Raw genomic sequence first — 14980 nt, 5'->3', positions numbered from 1 at the left:
AAATCAAAAAAGATTTAAAATTATATTAACAGGCACTTTTAAATGAAGATGGAGTTGCTTGGAATGAAGAGGGCTCAGGGCTTAATATTCCTCACAAGAATCACACAACTATGATTATCTATAGGTATTATATTGTTGGGTATGATCTTTTACAATTTTGGAGTAGTTATTTAGAGTTATGTAGCTTCCACACAGTAATGGGAAATTATACAAATGGTTCATCTTTCCACTGATCTACATTAGTACTAAAAAAGGCAGGTAGTTAAAAGCAGAAAAGTTAGCAAGTAAAAAAAATGTGATTGTAAATATAATTTTTTTTAAAAAGGAGTTTGAACATAGAGGTATCCTGCATGGGTGGTTAATGTTACTCCCAGAAGTCATAGGTTGTTTTTTAAAAAAATCCATTGCCAAGTGTAATATTCTTCTTTACAAGTATTGGTCAGGAAGTCCCTAGAGGTACACAAAACAATACAGACTATCGCAGTTATTCTTGGTTGTCCACCAGAACTAGAAGGCAAGACTCTGTTACTGAGGACACAACCCAGTTTGTCAGCAGGACCTAGAGAAACCAAGCTGGAAATGAGCTAGGAGCTTCTTCCTCGTGCTCAAAGTGATACAGGCTGTTGGGGAGAAAAGTCATCAATGTCTTGCCCAGATATGGGCCCTTCATACTAAAATCCTGAACTGCGAGGGAAGATGGGACCAGTGGTGCAGTCGTGGTGTGACTGTTACGGGGCATCCACTCTCTGATTGGATCTGAGGCCCGCACCACAGAAGGGAATTCATGCCTGATACTGTAATCCTAGTTAAAAGTCCATGGCTATGGAGACTGTAGGCCTTAGAGTTTGAAATTATTACTGTTTTGCTAAATGAACCATTGTCAAAATGCCTTGGAAATATTATGCTTATATAGATTTCTGCTGCTGTCATCTGTGGTTAGAGCAACTTCTTTTTGCATTGGGCAGTGGTTAATGCAGAGACTCCTAACTGGTCAGAGTGCTCAGAGTAAGTGACTGTTGAGCTCTCAGCCCCAAATGAGACTTCTGAATCCTACTGCTTCAAGGTTAGAGAACTTTGAACTGAACTGAAGAAAGAATTAAGAGCCAGGGGATGGAGAGGGGCATCCTGCATTGTCTTCTGAACATGATACGGCTATTCCACTGAACTCAAGGCTGAGGCTACATGTACAAGATGGAACAGTTAACATTCTAGAAGGGATGGGGCAGGTGTGTTTATGAGATGTCACTTCTAGAAGCTGTTGCCAATTAATGCCTGTGGCACGGGAACAATAATTCTTTTTTCAGTGTTGCAGCCATTGCTAAGTTTTTCATGATCTAGTAAATAACACCACAGCCAAGCTCATGTAGGCAACCCTAATTAAATTCATTGGGTCACTGGAAAATGCCTGAAGTAGGAGGAGGGGTACCTGTTGTGAGAAGGAATAGCTGGGTGATTGAGATAGGATAAGGGGGGTTAGTATGATCAAAATACATTATACACACATATGAAACTCATTAAATAAATAATTACACATTTTTCTTTTGAAGTGAAGGAAAGAATTTTGTGAGGAGTGCAGGGTTTCCTTTCCCTGACAGAGAATGAGGGCCTGGAGAAGGCCTGCCTCTGTGTAGTCTCTTGCTGACGGAATCTGTTAATAGGTCCTGACTTTATGGGGCTGTGACATGGATGCTAGTCCTGGCTGTGCCGTGTCCCTGGGGTGCGGGGAAGTCCAGGAATGGGGGGTTGTTGATACATCTCTGTGTAATTCCTCTTGAAGCAGATTTGGACCCCAAGAAGCAATTGAGCCTGCTTCTGTGTAGATCCTAGTAGGGTTGCATGTACCAGTCTGCCTCTATGCTGTTGGATATCCCTTTAGCTGTCTGGTTGCTCATGGCAGTAGGGCAGAGACAGACATTTTTGTTGGTCCTGTTTCTGTGTCGCCCTCCTGTGTATGAAGTCTGCCTCTAAGTCAGTAGCTCTCAACTTTTCCTAATGCTGTGACCTTTTCATAAAGTTCTTCATGTGGTGGTGACCCCCAACCATAATATTTTTATTACTACTTCATAACTATAATTTTGCTACTGTTTTGGATCATAATGTAAATATCTGTGTTTTCTGATGGTCTTAGGCAACCGCTGTGAAAGGGCCATTTGACTTCAAAGGGATTGTGATCCAAAGATTGAGAACCATTTCTCTACATTGCCCACCAGGCCAAATTTCCATCTGTGTGATTGTGACTCAGAGCTGTCCCTATCCTCAGTCCTCAACCATAGTCCTGAGACACATGCCCTAGGTTCCCAGGGTGAGCAGAACAGGTTGGGGTCTTTCTCTCTAGAGCTGTCTTGAGGCTGACTCATCAGGGAGTTTTTGAAAATGGCTGCTGCAGTCAAGTGCCCAGAAGGAAGGAGGATTTCCCTAGAACCTTCCTGCCCTGTGTAGGTGCAGCTCTTAAAGTCTGTCTTCTACCTTTCTCTACTCCTCTCTTGCTCCTTCCCTTCCCACTCTCTCCCTCTTCCTCCTCCTCTCCCTGCTGTTATTGAAAATACAGTGCAACTGTGTGCTTTGTTAGAGGCTGTCTTCTGGAGCAGAGGTCCCAACCCCCTGTGCCACACTCCTCCTTTCTAGGAAGACAGCACACCCCAGTCAGCACTGAGGCCTTCACATCACAATTTGCAGTTTCTTTCCTGTTACGTTCCCCAGAATTTCCTCCTACTCTTTCTTTCCAGCAAGAGCTAGTGTGTTCCTACCGTCAGGAAGGCTGCTCTCCAACAAGCTTCCTTTTATTCCCCAGGGATTATAGCAGTCGATGCATGGGTGTAGTGTGCTATCTTTTATCCCAAATGAATCTTTTTTTAAAATAAAAAGGAAGTGCTTCTTCTATAATTCTTTGGTTGAAGCCTTAATCCCCAATGTGAAGGCACTTATAGATTAGGTCCTTTAGTATATAATTTAGAGCTACATAAGGTCTTAGTGTGCAGTTGTCATGATAGTATCTTTGTAAGAAAAGACATTAGAGTTCTTAGTGTTCTCATAGAAAGAAAAGGCCATGTGACTCTACAGTGGACTGGTAACTACTTACATGCCAAGAAAAGTGACCTTAGAACGAACCTATTTGGAACCTGGACTTCATGGGCTCCAAGAACCATGAGACACATATTTCTATTATTTAGGCCACCCAGGCTTTGGTGCAGATTCTTTCAGTTTCTATCTTATGTAATATATATATATATATGTATATATATATATGTATGTATGTATATATATACACCAGAATACTTAGATATACATCATGGCAACCTAAATAGTAATCAGAAAATCTCCTAAGATTCGTGGGGAATAGAGTAGCATTTCAATGGGAGTGTATATGCCATGGTAAACCACGAGTATTTAAAGGTAAGAGTGATGATGATTACAAAAGACACCTGAAATTGTCTTTCTTGGCCACTGGATAAATAAAAGTGGTGCCAGTCATACATTGAAGAGGACAGCTGTTGGGCCAGAGTGCTTGAACCAGAAATGTGTTTAATTCATAAGTATTCTTAGTTCTTAAATGACACAGCATTCTATCATGCTCTTTAGAGATGGTATTGAAATTTAAACACTTTTTATTATCACCTTTCCTTAAGGTATTCCCATCTGTCAGCAGCATTTAATTTGGAATAACATGGAGCTTGAAGATGATTATTGCTTGAATGATTACAAGTGAGTGTAACTATCTATTAGCAGCTTTATAGGTGCGCAGTGTTGTAACTCCACACACCGGTGCTTTTCTTCATGGCTCTCCTGAACAGCTTGATCGCAGCTTTCATCCCAAATTCTGACCTCTAGATGTTGGCTCAGTACCACCTTAGCTCTTGATCTTCGTTCTCTGATGTTTGTTCTTCACCTTTAACTTTTCATGCCGAGCTCTTCGTCCTTGCCTTTTATATGGTTGTATTAACTTCTTGTCTTTTTGCTTTTTTCTCTGAATATTGACCCATTCTTTCCTGGCCATGTTTTGGGCATAAGAGAGTTGCTCTCCACTGAGATATTGTTCATCAGGCCCCTTTTCTCTTTAAGAAGTGGTACTGTGTGTACCTGTGGTTACAAATGTGCTTTCTGACATTTTACCTTTCTCTTTTCTCTCATGTAATTTATTTCACTGATGACAAAGGAGTTAGGAGGCTGAGAGATGGAAAAACACCAGGAGTTGGCAGAACTGGTGGATTTGCAGTGTTATTTTTATTGAATAAATTTTCTGTTTCCTCATTCTTTGGGTTTTGACTAAGTTTCTTTTCTTTCTTGGGCCTACTTTTTGTATTTTTCAAGACAGTATTTCTCTGTATAATTCTGGCTATCCTGGAACTCTCTATGTAGACCAGGCTGGCCTTGAACTCACAGAGAACTGCCTGCCTCTGCCTCTGGAGTGCTGGGATCAAAGGTGGGTGACCACCAGGCTGGGCCTCCATTTTAAAAAGCTTGTGAAAACTTATAAACTTTCTGTAATTTATACAGGCAAACAATATATTTATTCATATTGCTGTATCTTTCTTCATATATTAGGGAATGTATAGTAAGGCAAATAAATCAGCACATAATTAGTGGTTCATTTGACACTGATTGTTATTTAGTGATTGTAGTTTATTTTTGTGCTATTTACAGCATTTCAGAAGGTTGTACCTTGAAGCTGGTATTGGCTATGCGTGGTGGACCGATAAGTACTAGAAAAGGTAGGCATTCATTAATGCAATCTAACAATAATTCTTAAGTTTAGTAGTACTATTATTCAAGGGGTTAATGTTTTTATAGGCTCTCATTTTAGCCAAGTTCCTTTTCTGTATTAGGTCTTTGATTCTTTTAAGCATTAGTCTTTACAACTTAGATGTATGACCCCTGGAACTCCAATATGTAATCCCAGAATAAATCCCTCATGATTCTGGATTCAAGCCAGGAATATTTAAAAATAAGTCTTAGTAGTAAAGGGAGAAGAAATGGAATGATAATATAAATGTCACATTAGCATTGTGTTTAGATTCTTGTCAGTCTTGTTGCTTTTTAAACTCTACTTGACTTTTAAATTCCTGGGATAATTATTTGCTATAGGAAATTCCCGAATTGCCTTTTTACCTGGGATGAAACTCAGTTTCATAGTCATGTTGAATTCTTCTCCAAATGTGGGCAATCTCTGGAATCCTTCATTCATTCAGCAGATGCATAGTGAGCATCTACTGGATTCTAAAATATATTTTATTTTAATTTTAACGTTGTATATATGTGAGTGTTTTTGTGTGGGTATGTACACATGAGTGCAGTTATCTATGGAGACCAGACAAAGGTGCTGGATCCCCTAGAACTGGAGTTTTCAGGGTGATTATTAGCCGACCAGTGTGGATGATGGGAACTGAGCTGAACTGGGATCCTCTGCAACAGTAGTATGTGCTTCTAAGACCCATTTCTCCAGCTCCATCTATTGGACTTTGAGTAAACAAGGGTGACAGAGTCTCTGCTTCCTAACACTTCCTCCAATAGATGTGTGAGAAATTGATGGTATTTCAGGTGTTTGTGAGACAGGAAGATGTGATAAGTTCTATATAAATAGCACAGTAGGAAAGGTCTGTGGGAAAGATTACAAGGGCAGAGACCTTAATTAGTAAAAAGTATGTCTTAGTGTTATTGTTGTAAAGAGACATCAGGACCACAACAACTCTTATAAAAGAAAACATTTAATGGGGGCTGGTTACACTTTCACAGCTTTAGTCCACCATCTCCATGGAGGGGAGCAATGGTGGCATGTAGGCAGACATGGTAGCTCAGAGTTCTACATCCAGATCTGCAGGCAGCAGGAAGAGAGAGACACTGGGCCTGACTTGAGCTTTTGAAAGCTCAAAGCCCAACCCTAGTGACACAGTTCGCCCAACAAGGCCATACTTCTTTTTATTTTTATTAAAGATTTTTTTTTATTAATTATACAGTGTTCTGTCTGAATGTATGCTGCAGGCCAGAAGAGGGCACTAGATCTCACACAAATGGTTGTGAGCCATGCGTTTGCTGGGAATTGAACTCTGGACCGCTGAAAGAGCAGTTGATGCCCTTAACCTCTGAGCCATCTCTCCAGCCAAGGCCATACTTCTTAATCCTTGTCAAGTAGAGCCACTAATGACCAAAAATTCAAATATATGAGTTTATGGGGCCATTCCTATCCAAACCGCCACAAAGTTTTAATCCAGGGAAGAGCTGGGAGCATGCTTACTAGCCCCCAAGTCAGGTTAGCCACAGGCACCCCCACCATATAGACTCATGCTCAGAGTAGTCCTGCTCTGTACCCTTAAGAAGACCTTCACATTTTTTTGCTCCTCCACAAACTAGAAAATTGGAAATTGAGTATAGATTCCATTGCTGGTTTATTCTCACATATCAAATTATATCTCCATGCTTTATAATTTTGGCTAAGATTAGATTATTAAAATATTTTTCTTAGCTTGGCAGTTGTAGCACACACCTTTAATCCCAGCACTTGGGAGGCAGAGGCAGGTGGATATCTGTGAGTCTACAGAGCGAGTTCTTGGACAGTCTCCAAAGCTACACAGAGAAACCCTGTTTCGAAAAACAAAAACAAAAGAAAAGAAAAAAAGTTTTTCTTATCTACCTTAAGAGCTGTTTATAAGAACTGCGTAAGTTAGGGAAAACAATGACAATGATGTTAAAGCTGATTAACCAGCACTCTGAAGTCATCAGAGATTCTCTTAACTGATTTCTGAAGTAGTTTTATGGGTTAGAGTGCTTACTTCATAATCATGAGAACTAGAGTTTAGATCTCAGCACTCATATAACCAGTCAGGCATCCCATAAATGCCTGTCACTCCATTTCTGAGGGATCCAAACTCCGTACCCCCAAATGCATGTGCAGATAGATACACTTATGCAGACACATTAATAAATAAATAAATAAAAATTTAAAACAAAATGATTATATGTCATATTGGTAATATTTATACTACTGAGGATACTTCAAAAACTGTTTGCTGAGCTACTATATCAAGTTAGACTTATATAGTATTTAATGGTTTGTGCATTCTATATTAGGAAGTTGGCAATATGTACTATTACATCTTTAAAGCTCATTTAGTCTCTCAGATTCATCGTTTGAAAAGTGCCTTCATCATGTGAGTTACAATAATATTTAGCTTATAAAATAGTCATTATCTAAATAACACAGGGAAACAGGCATTAAAGATATACGTGTATAATCTGAGTCCTCACGAGGCTAAGGCAAGAAGATCACAAATTACAGGCCAGTTTTGGTCATAAAATGTTAAGGATTTGCCTTAAAATAAACAGCACAAGAAAGCAATCTTCTCTATCTAAACTTGTATCTTAACATATATTGCTTTTAGGTGACAGAATCTTAGAGATTATTCAGTTATGAAGAAGCATGCATGCATAGACAACCTTATTACTTCTGCCTTAGGGTCTGGTTTTAGGAAAGGCTTTAGTATCTGTGGTAATAGTCAGGTCTTAATGCTGTCATGTGGAAAGTGGTAATTTCAAGTTTTGAGAATAGTTTTGGATATTGTGGTGTTTGCCTGCCACCAGCCATGTAGGAGCCTGAGGAGGAGTATTGCAAGTGAGCTCAGGCTCATATGTGTCTCAAAGAAGGCTAGAAGCTATGTGAAGAGCATCATTTTAATACTTACACATTGTATGATTATGAGAGAGCCAATGGAAATGTTATGTTTCAGAAGTAGTAGTATTAAATTTAGACTATGAGGCAGCTTAGATACTTTTACCTCATTTTCAAAATTTAATATTTTTCTGTTAGTGTTTCTTCTTATTTTATCTTGTCTCCAGTGCTGGCAGTTGACCCTTTGAGCCTTGTGCATGCCAGGCAAGTACTCTGCTACTCAGCTGCATTCTCTGTTGGTGCCACTTCTTTAGGGCATTGCAGCATTCCAGCTTTGTTAATAAGTTCATGAAAGTTAGACAGCTTTGAAAATTGAGGACAACTGGGTATTACTGGCTTACCAGTTATGAGGAGTGTCAGAGTGGCTCCAATAGGCCTCTGTGAGTCTCCTATGCTCTGACTGGACATGGACACACGCCCTGACCAAGACACCTGGGTCACGAGAGAAGCCTTTCAAGAAACATATAGTGATCCTTTGTTTTTTTTCTTTTTGGTTTTTTGAGACAGGGTTTCTCTGTAGCATTGGGGCTTGTCCTGGAACTCACTTTGTAGACCAGGTTGTCTTCAAATTCACAGAGATCCACCTGCCCTGCCTCTGCCTCCTGAGTGCTAGGATTAAAGGCCTGTGCCACCACCGCTCAGTAAGAAACACATATTGGTCCTTTCTTAAAATGCAGTTTTAACACACTAAAATGCCTTCCCTATTTGTGCACCTTTAACTATTTCAAGGAGCAGCAATAAAAGCATATATTCTTATATAACACTGAAGAAAAGATTTACTTGTTTTTTTCTTTCTTTATTGCTTTATTTTGTTGGTTTTGTTGTTGTTGTTGTTGCTAAAGACTGAACCTAGGACCTTGGGCATGCTAGATATTCACTTTATCATCAAATTTTGTGTCTAGCTCTCTCTTGCCTCTGACTTCTTGAGTATGTTTCCCAGTTGTGTTTGAGTACACATGTTTATTTTATAATCTAAAGTAAGTGGGATTTATAATACATTTAAGTGATTTATTGTTGGAACCAGTATTTACAGGCACAGGAAGCTAAAGAGATTCACTAAAGTAATGATAGATAATATTGTACTTAGCAAGTGTATCAACTGTATTGGTACAGGACTACAAATGCCCTCATGTGAAGCCCTGTCTATGGGCATGTAAAATAATGATACATTTTTCCTTCATATTCATACAAAACAAGCCACGAATTTGAGATGTGGGAGAGACATAGGAAGAATTGGAGGAAGGGGTATGGGGGGATGATGAAAATGTGATAGTTTACATTTTATACAGCATCCCTTATTAACTATCAGAAGCCTCTTTGGAAAGCATCTTTTTATCACATGTTCAGTGTGGTTGTATAAATTCAGCATGTATATCCTGTTACTGCAACAAGGCGCAAAAATGTTGATGTGAATTGAAAGACTGTTTATCAATCTTTCCATTTGTAGTTCCTGTGGAAGACCCACTTAGGGAGCTTGCTGAGTACATGGATTCCAGTCGAGACGAGGTCTGGGAAAAGACTTCTTGCAACAAACAAGTTACATTTTTGGTATACCGGGAAGGAGATCAATTGAATTTCTTTCGTGTAGTAGACAGGGGAGATGGCACTTTAACACCGTTGTCTGAATCTTTAAGGTAAATAGGTTTTATTTGCAGGTTTCACTTAGAAACGGATACTGTACAGCATACTTCAGGAGCCTTTGTATGCTCTTTGGGTTATTTAGGTAGCTGTAGTGTATTAACAAGGCCAAGTAAGTTCCATGGGCTCTCCACCTCTTTCCTTGATAAGTTATTCTGAAATCATCCTTCATGGTATTCATACTTAAAAAGAGGAATTCCTAAATTTTCATTTTCTTTACATGATAGTTTTTAAGTAAAAATGGTTTGTTTCCATTTATTTGCGAAACTCTAAGATGCCTGCTAGAATATAATCTTATGATAATAGTATATTATTATATAATTATGACATAGCAGAAAGGATTAATCCCAAAGTTTGGTATCATTTTTAACTGTGTTACTTAAAAATGGGTAAATCTCTTTTTTTATTTCATTACTACATAAGAGGAAATAAACTGTATGTTACTATTAAAACCAGAAGAAAAACACTATTGATTGCTTAAGTAGGCAGTAGAAAATGAAAGACTTAGGACGGGATGGTTTCTGTGCATTTCAACTTACTTTGAGTCACTCCTTTCACTTTCATTTTCATTTTTAATTACAATATTCATTTGTGTGTATGTGTATGGCATGATTATACCATGATGCATTTGGAAGTCAGGACATCTTGGAGAGATTCTCTCTTTTTACCCTGTTGGTCCTGACGAGTAAACTCATGTAATAAGGATTGGCAGCAAGCGCCTTGACTGGTTGAACCGTCTCCTCAGCTCTCTTTTCAACTTTTAAGTCATCAAACATAACTGAACGTTTACAGCCAGTTCTAGCTAATATAGAAGCACTGGTGTGGGAGAGAGAATCTCCACCTTCATTGAACATTCATCTAGTAGCCATAGTCCTGCTGCTGTAATGTTGCAGAAGGATATGATCTCTGGGATCAGATGAGTTGGCCTTCATGTCACCCGAAATGCAGAGTCAGAGATGGCCTGTGAGAATTGATATTAAATGAGGAGAAAGGCTTTGCTAAACAGACAAAGGAAGAAAAGATACTAAAGTGAGTCTCACAAAAAGATGAACAGAGAATTCTCAACAGAAGAACTTCAAATGGCCAAAAGACACTTAAGGTCATGCTCAACCTCCTTAGCGATCAGGGAAATGCAAATCAAGACAACTTTAAGATACCATCTTACACCTGTCAGAATGGCTAAAATCAAAAACACCAATGATAGCCTTTGTTGGAGAGGTTGTGGAGAAAGGGGTACACTCATCCATTGCTGGTGGGAATGCAAACTTGTGCAACCACTTTGGAAAGCAGTATGGCGGTTTCTCAGGAAATTCGGGATCAACTTACCCCTGGACCCAGCAATACCACTCTTGGGAATATACCCAAGAGAGGCCTTATCATACAACAAAAGTATATGCTCTACGATATTCATAGCAGCATTGTTTGTGATAGCCAGAACCTGGAAACAACCTAGATGCCCTTCAATGGAAGAATGGATGAAGAAAGTATGGAATATATACATATTAGAAAATCTAGTGCTACAGTCATTCAAAGGAAAACCCAGCTTGTATTCTGGAGAGCAGTGTCTTGGGGTGCGGCATCTAAGTACGGTATGACTGGTGGTTTGTTCGGGGTGTCACCTCCATCCCCCACCCTTGTGCCTTACACTCATGATGACGGCAGTGTATGTTCTGTCGTTTGTTATGGGGAAGACCCTGCTTTCATGGTCATATTCACATTGTGATGTAATTCATTGCCTTTCACTTAGGTGATTGAGAGAACTGAGTTTTTCTGGCTGCTAGTTGGTTAGGGGCTTTTCTCAGTTCCTTTTTGATGAACTCAGACTAAAGTGATTTGGGACCTAAGTTATATTGTCAGAATCCCTTTACTCTTACCATGTTAAGTTGGCCAGTCAGATCGGGTCATACCCACACTCAAGGACAGTATGCAGTGATTATAAATATCAAAGGTGAAAAACCATACAATTTCCTCTAAGTTTCTGCTCAGAGTGTGTGGGATAGAGAGGTTAGACTCCTGGTGTGTGTTTGCTACACACACACATGCATGTGAATGTATTTGGAGGTCAGTGGAACTTGCAGGGGCGGGTTCTATCTTTCTACCACTTAGGTCACAGAGATGGAGTACCTTTATCACCAAGCCATGTTGCTGGCCTATAATTTCAGTTTGTGTTTACCACTGAACCCAAATATTGTCATAAAGTTCATGAGGTTAAGGTGTACTTTCTGTACAGATCACCAAAAATAGTGAGAAAAAACATGATTGAGTGTTGACCGAGGTTTCTGTCCTGTCCAGTCCCACAGTCATTCAGTCCCAAAGAAACACACATAGGTCTACATTAATCATAAACTGATTGGCCTATTAGCTCAGGCTTCTTGTTAACTCTTTTCTTACATCTTATATTAGCCCACTATTCTTGTCTGTGTTAGCCACATGGCTTGGTACCTTTCAGTGAGGTGTTCTCATCTTGCTTGCTCAGTGTCTGGCTTCCTCTGTGTTGACTGCAAATTTACTCTTTCCTCTTCACAGAATTCTCCTGTTCTCATTGCTCCACCTCTACTTCCTGCCTGGGTACTGCCCAATCAGTGTTTATTAAAAATAATACAAGTGACAGGATAAACGTCCATTGTTCCACAGCAATTGAGTGATCATTATGGTTTGAATTTGATAAGTCCCCAAAGCATCCTGTTTGGAGGCCTTGTTGTCAGTTGATAGGCTTTTGGGAAGTGATTGAATCTTAAACACTCAGACATAATTGATATTTGTCCCATGATGGGTTTATGATAGCATATTGGGAGGTGGGGCCTAGTTGAGGAAATGAATATGAGGTGTGTGCCCTGGAAATCATAATTCCGGCTGTGTCATTTTTCTCTTAAAAATCTTTATTATTTATTTGTGTGCATATATGTGTGTGTAGAATATGGATGTCAGACGATAGCTTTCAGGAGTTGGTTCTCTCCCCTTATGGGTTCTGAGGATTGAACTCAGGGTGTCAGGCTTTGTGGAAAGAGCCTTTCCCTCTGAAAGCTTTCTTCTCTTTCTCTCTGCTTCCTTCTGGCTGTGATGAGGTGAGTAGCTCTGCCCTGCCATGTGCTTCCCACCATAATGTTTTATGTTATGAATGTCCAGGAACTACAGAGCTAAGTGACCCTAGACTAAAACTTCTAAAATCATGAGCCAAAATAAATCTTCCCTTCTTTTTAGTCATTCCAGTTATTTGTCACAGCAGTGAAAGAGCTGAAACAGAGATAAACTTTGTTCCCACTAAGCCATCCAAGTGATGATAATAAACCCATGCTGATTCTACTGGTGTCACGATGCATGATGGATTCACGTATTTATCAGATGTATGCTATGGTGAGGATCAAAATAACAATTAGAGGCAGCTGGTACTAACCCACTTATTTACAAGTTGGAATTAAAACACACAGGGAGTAACTTCTCGAGGAGATGAGACTGAGAACGTGAGAAGTTCAGGAGTGGGTAGGAAAAGAAATGAAGAAACACAGACTCTGAAGACTGGAGCAGAGAGTGGTAGTGTCTCCATTCAACGTGCCTGTACCAGCACAGCAGATGGAAGAGGTTCCAGAAAAAAGCAGATACCTAGGAAGCACAGCTAACATAGAATTAACATGGCACAGAAGGGCAATCTCAACACTGCTTTTCAGGAATCTGCAAAACAGGTTACTGATAGAGAATCTTCTTGCATTCCCAACACACATTGATGGTGCTGTTGTGAGGGAGCCGGTATTCTTGAAAAGGGAGAGGTGTGTATCAGAGCTTGTGGCTTTGGGAAACAAGCCCCTGTATTTTACTGTCCCCTTCTGTGCTGAAACCTTCTACAAACATGAATATGCCTTCAGTGAATGGCTTTGAAAATCAGTTTGAACATAGAGAAGACTGTCTACTGTAATTCTGTGCCAGAGGTACTTGATGGGCAACAAGAAAAGGTTGCAGAACTGACTTCCCATTTAACACTGGAAGCTCTGGTGCTAGTTTAGGAGCTGGAAGAACTTCCTCTTTAACACCGGAAGCTGTGGTGCTATCTTAGAAGCTGGGAGAAGCAAGCAGATGCACCTGATTAGGTAGCTGAATGCTGTGGTGGATTGCGGGCCTCAGTATAGAGAGTTGCTCTTACTTCTAGTTGACTTCTCAAGGGTCTGAAGAGCCTAACCTAGTTCTTTGTGCTCTCGGAGACATATAACTAACCAAGACATGGAAATAAGAGCTGACTGGAATAGTAGTGGGTGTCTGCTCTTCATATATGCAGGGGACCATTTCAGTACAGTTGATACTTTCCTTTTTATTAAGACTGTTTTGGCAGCTGGGCAGTGGTGGCACACACCTTTAATGTCAGCACTGAGGAGGCAGAGGAAGGCAGATCTCTGTGAGTTCAAGGTGAGTCTGGTCTACAAGAGCTATTAGGACAGGATCCAAAGCGACAGAGAAACCCTGTCTCAAAAAAAAAAATGACTATTTTGGCAATTATTGCTTCACGTTTTTCTCTTTGTCATTTAATACTTTTTAAAATTCATATTATTGACGTTGTTTCTACCTCTCACTTGTTTCCTTTTCTCTCTTTTTCTTCTTCCTGGGTTTGAATCCAGGGCTTTGCTTGCACATGCTAGGCAGCTGTAAACAATGAGCTAATATTCCCAGTTCTTAAATTCTCTGATATTTTATGACCTTTTCTCTTTCTTTTATTTTTAGGTAATTTTATCATTTTAAAACAATTTATGTCATTTTTATTTATGTGTGTGCATATGTATATAGATGGTGGGCAGAGGACAGTTTGAGAGAATTCTGCCATGTGAGTTTGGGGGCTTGAACTCAGGTTGTTGTGTTCATTCAGCAGCAAGTTCCATGGTACAGTGAACCATCTCTACAGTCCTATCTTTGCTCTGTATTATTTGGCCTGCCATTCCAGTTGGTGACACTTTTTTATTGTAGTTTTCCTTTGCTTTTTATTTTTTTTGCGTCTGGTTTGCTTGCATTAGCATGTTCCTCTTTTCAGATGGTTCTAGGGATGGAGCACTTAGTGCACTTTGTATAGATGATTTACTATTGGGCCATTCTCCATCTTAACTAAGAGAAATTATATCCTGCTTACCATGATTCATCTCAGCTGGGACCTCAGGGAATATCCCTACTTAAAAAAAAAGAGCACATTAGGACCAGCAAGATGGCTCAGTAGGTAATGCTATCTGCTGTCTGATGATGCAAGCCTGACAACTTGAGTGGGACCCCTGGACTTCGTTAAGGTAGAAGACAGCTACAGACTCTCCAGAGCTGTCCTCTGACGTCAGTGTGTGTCTCATGGCACTCCACCACATCACACACACACTAATAATAGGAATTATTAGTAATTAGAAAAAAGAGGTCATAAAAGCCTATAGCTAAGAACTCAAGTAGGTACAGTTAAAGGTGCCTCAGGATCTGTTCCTGGTTATTCATTCCCCTAACATCAGCAGAGAGAAGCAAAGATGGTGGATCTTATTTTCAAGGGACCACCGTACAGGTCATACTGAGAAAAGGATTAGCCACATAGTGAGCACAGCCTATAGACTCCAGCACAGCTGCCTAAGCTGCCAGGGGATCTAACAAGACACTTCTTGTTAGAAGACCTACAAAGAAAATAGGGATCCGGTTTTCAAAATATTCTCAAATGATTTCACTTCTATCTGA

General features: G+C 39.8%; 1 protein-coding gene across 7 annotated transcripts in view; it reads left to right on the top strand.

The window, feature by feature from the left end:
* Positions 1-14980, top strand: part of Zfand4 (zinc finger AN1-type containing 4) — a 78032-nt gene that overhangs the window by 27554 nt on the left and 35498 nt on the right. For 4 of the 7 annotated variants that reach the window (XR_012911596.1, XM_075983054.1, XM_075983053.1 and 1 more), the window contains exons 3-5: positions 3627-3702; positions 4642-4709; positions 9108-9294. The exons of 1 other annotated variant lie outside the window; for it this stretch is intronic. Coding sequence is in view for 5 of the 6 variants with exons in the window: in XM_075983054.1 (XP_075839169.1) it covers positions 3627-3702; positions 4642-4709; positions 9108-9294 (331 nt within the window). In the remaining variant the exon portion in view is untranslated. Of the gene's footprint in view, positions 1-3626; positions 3703-4641; positions 4710-9107; positions 9295-12028; positions 12364-14980 lie in introns of those variants that run through there. 2 more of the 7 variants (XM_075983056.1, XM_075983057.1) reach the window with 2 other exon arrangements.

Source organism: Microtus pennsylvanicus, chromosome 8 (assembly GCF_037038515.1).
Source record: "Microtus pennsylvanicus isolate mMicPen1 chromosome 8, mMicPen1.hap1, whole genome shotgun sequence".
Taxonomy (NCBI): Eukaryota; Metazoa; Chordata; class Mammalia; order Rodentia; family Cricetidae; genus Microtus; species Microtus pennsylvanicus.
This window is presented reverse-complemented; position numbering and strand designations above follow the sequence as displayed.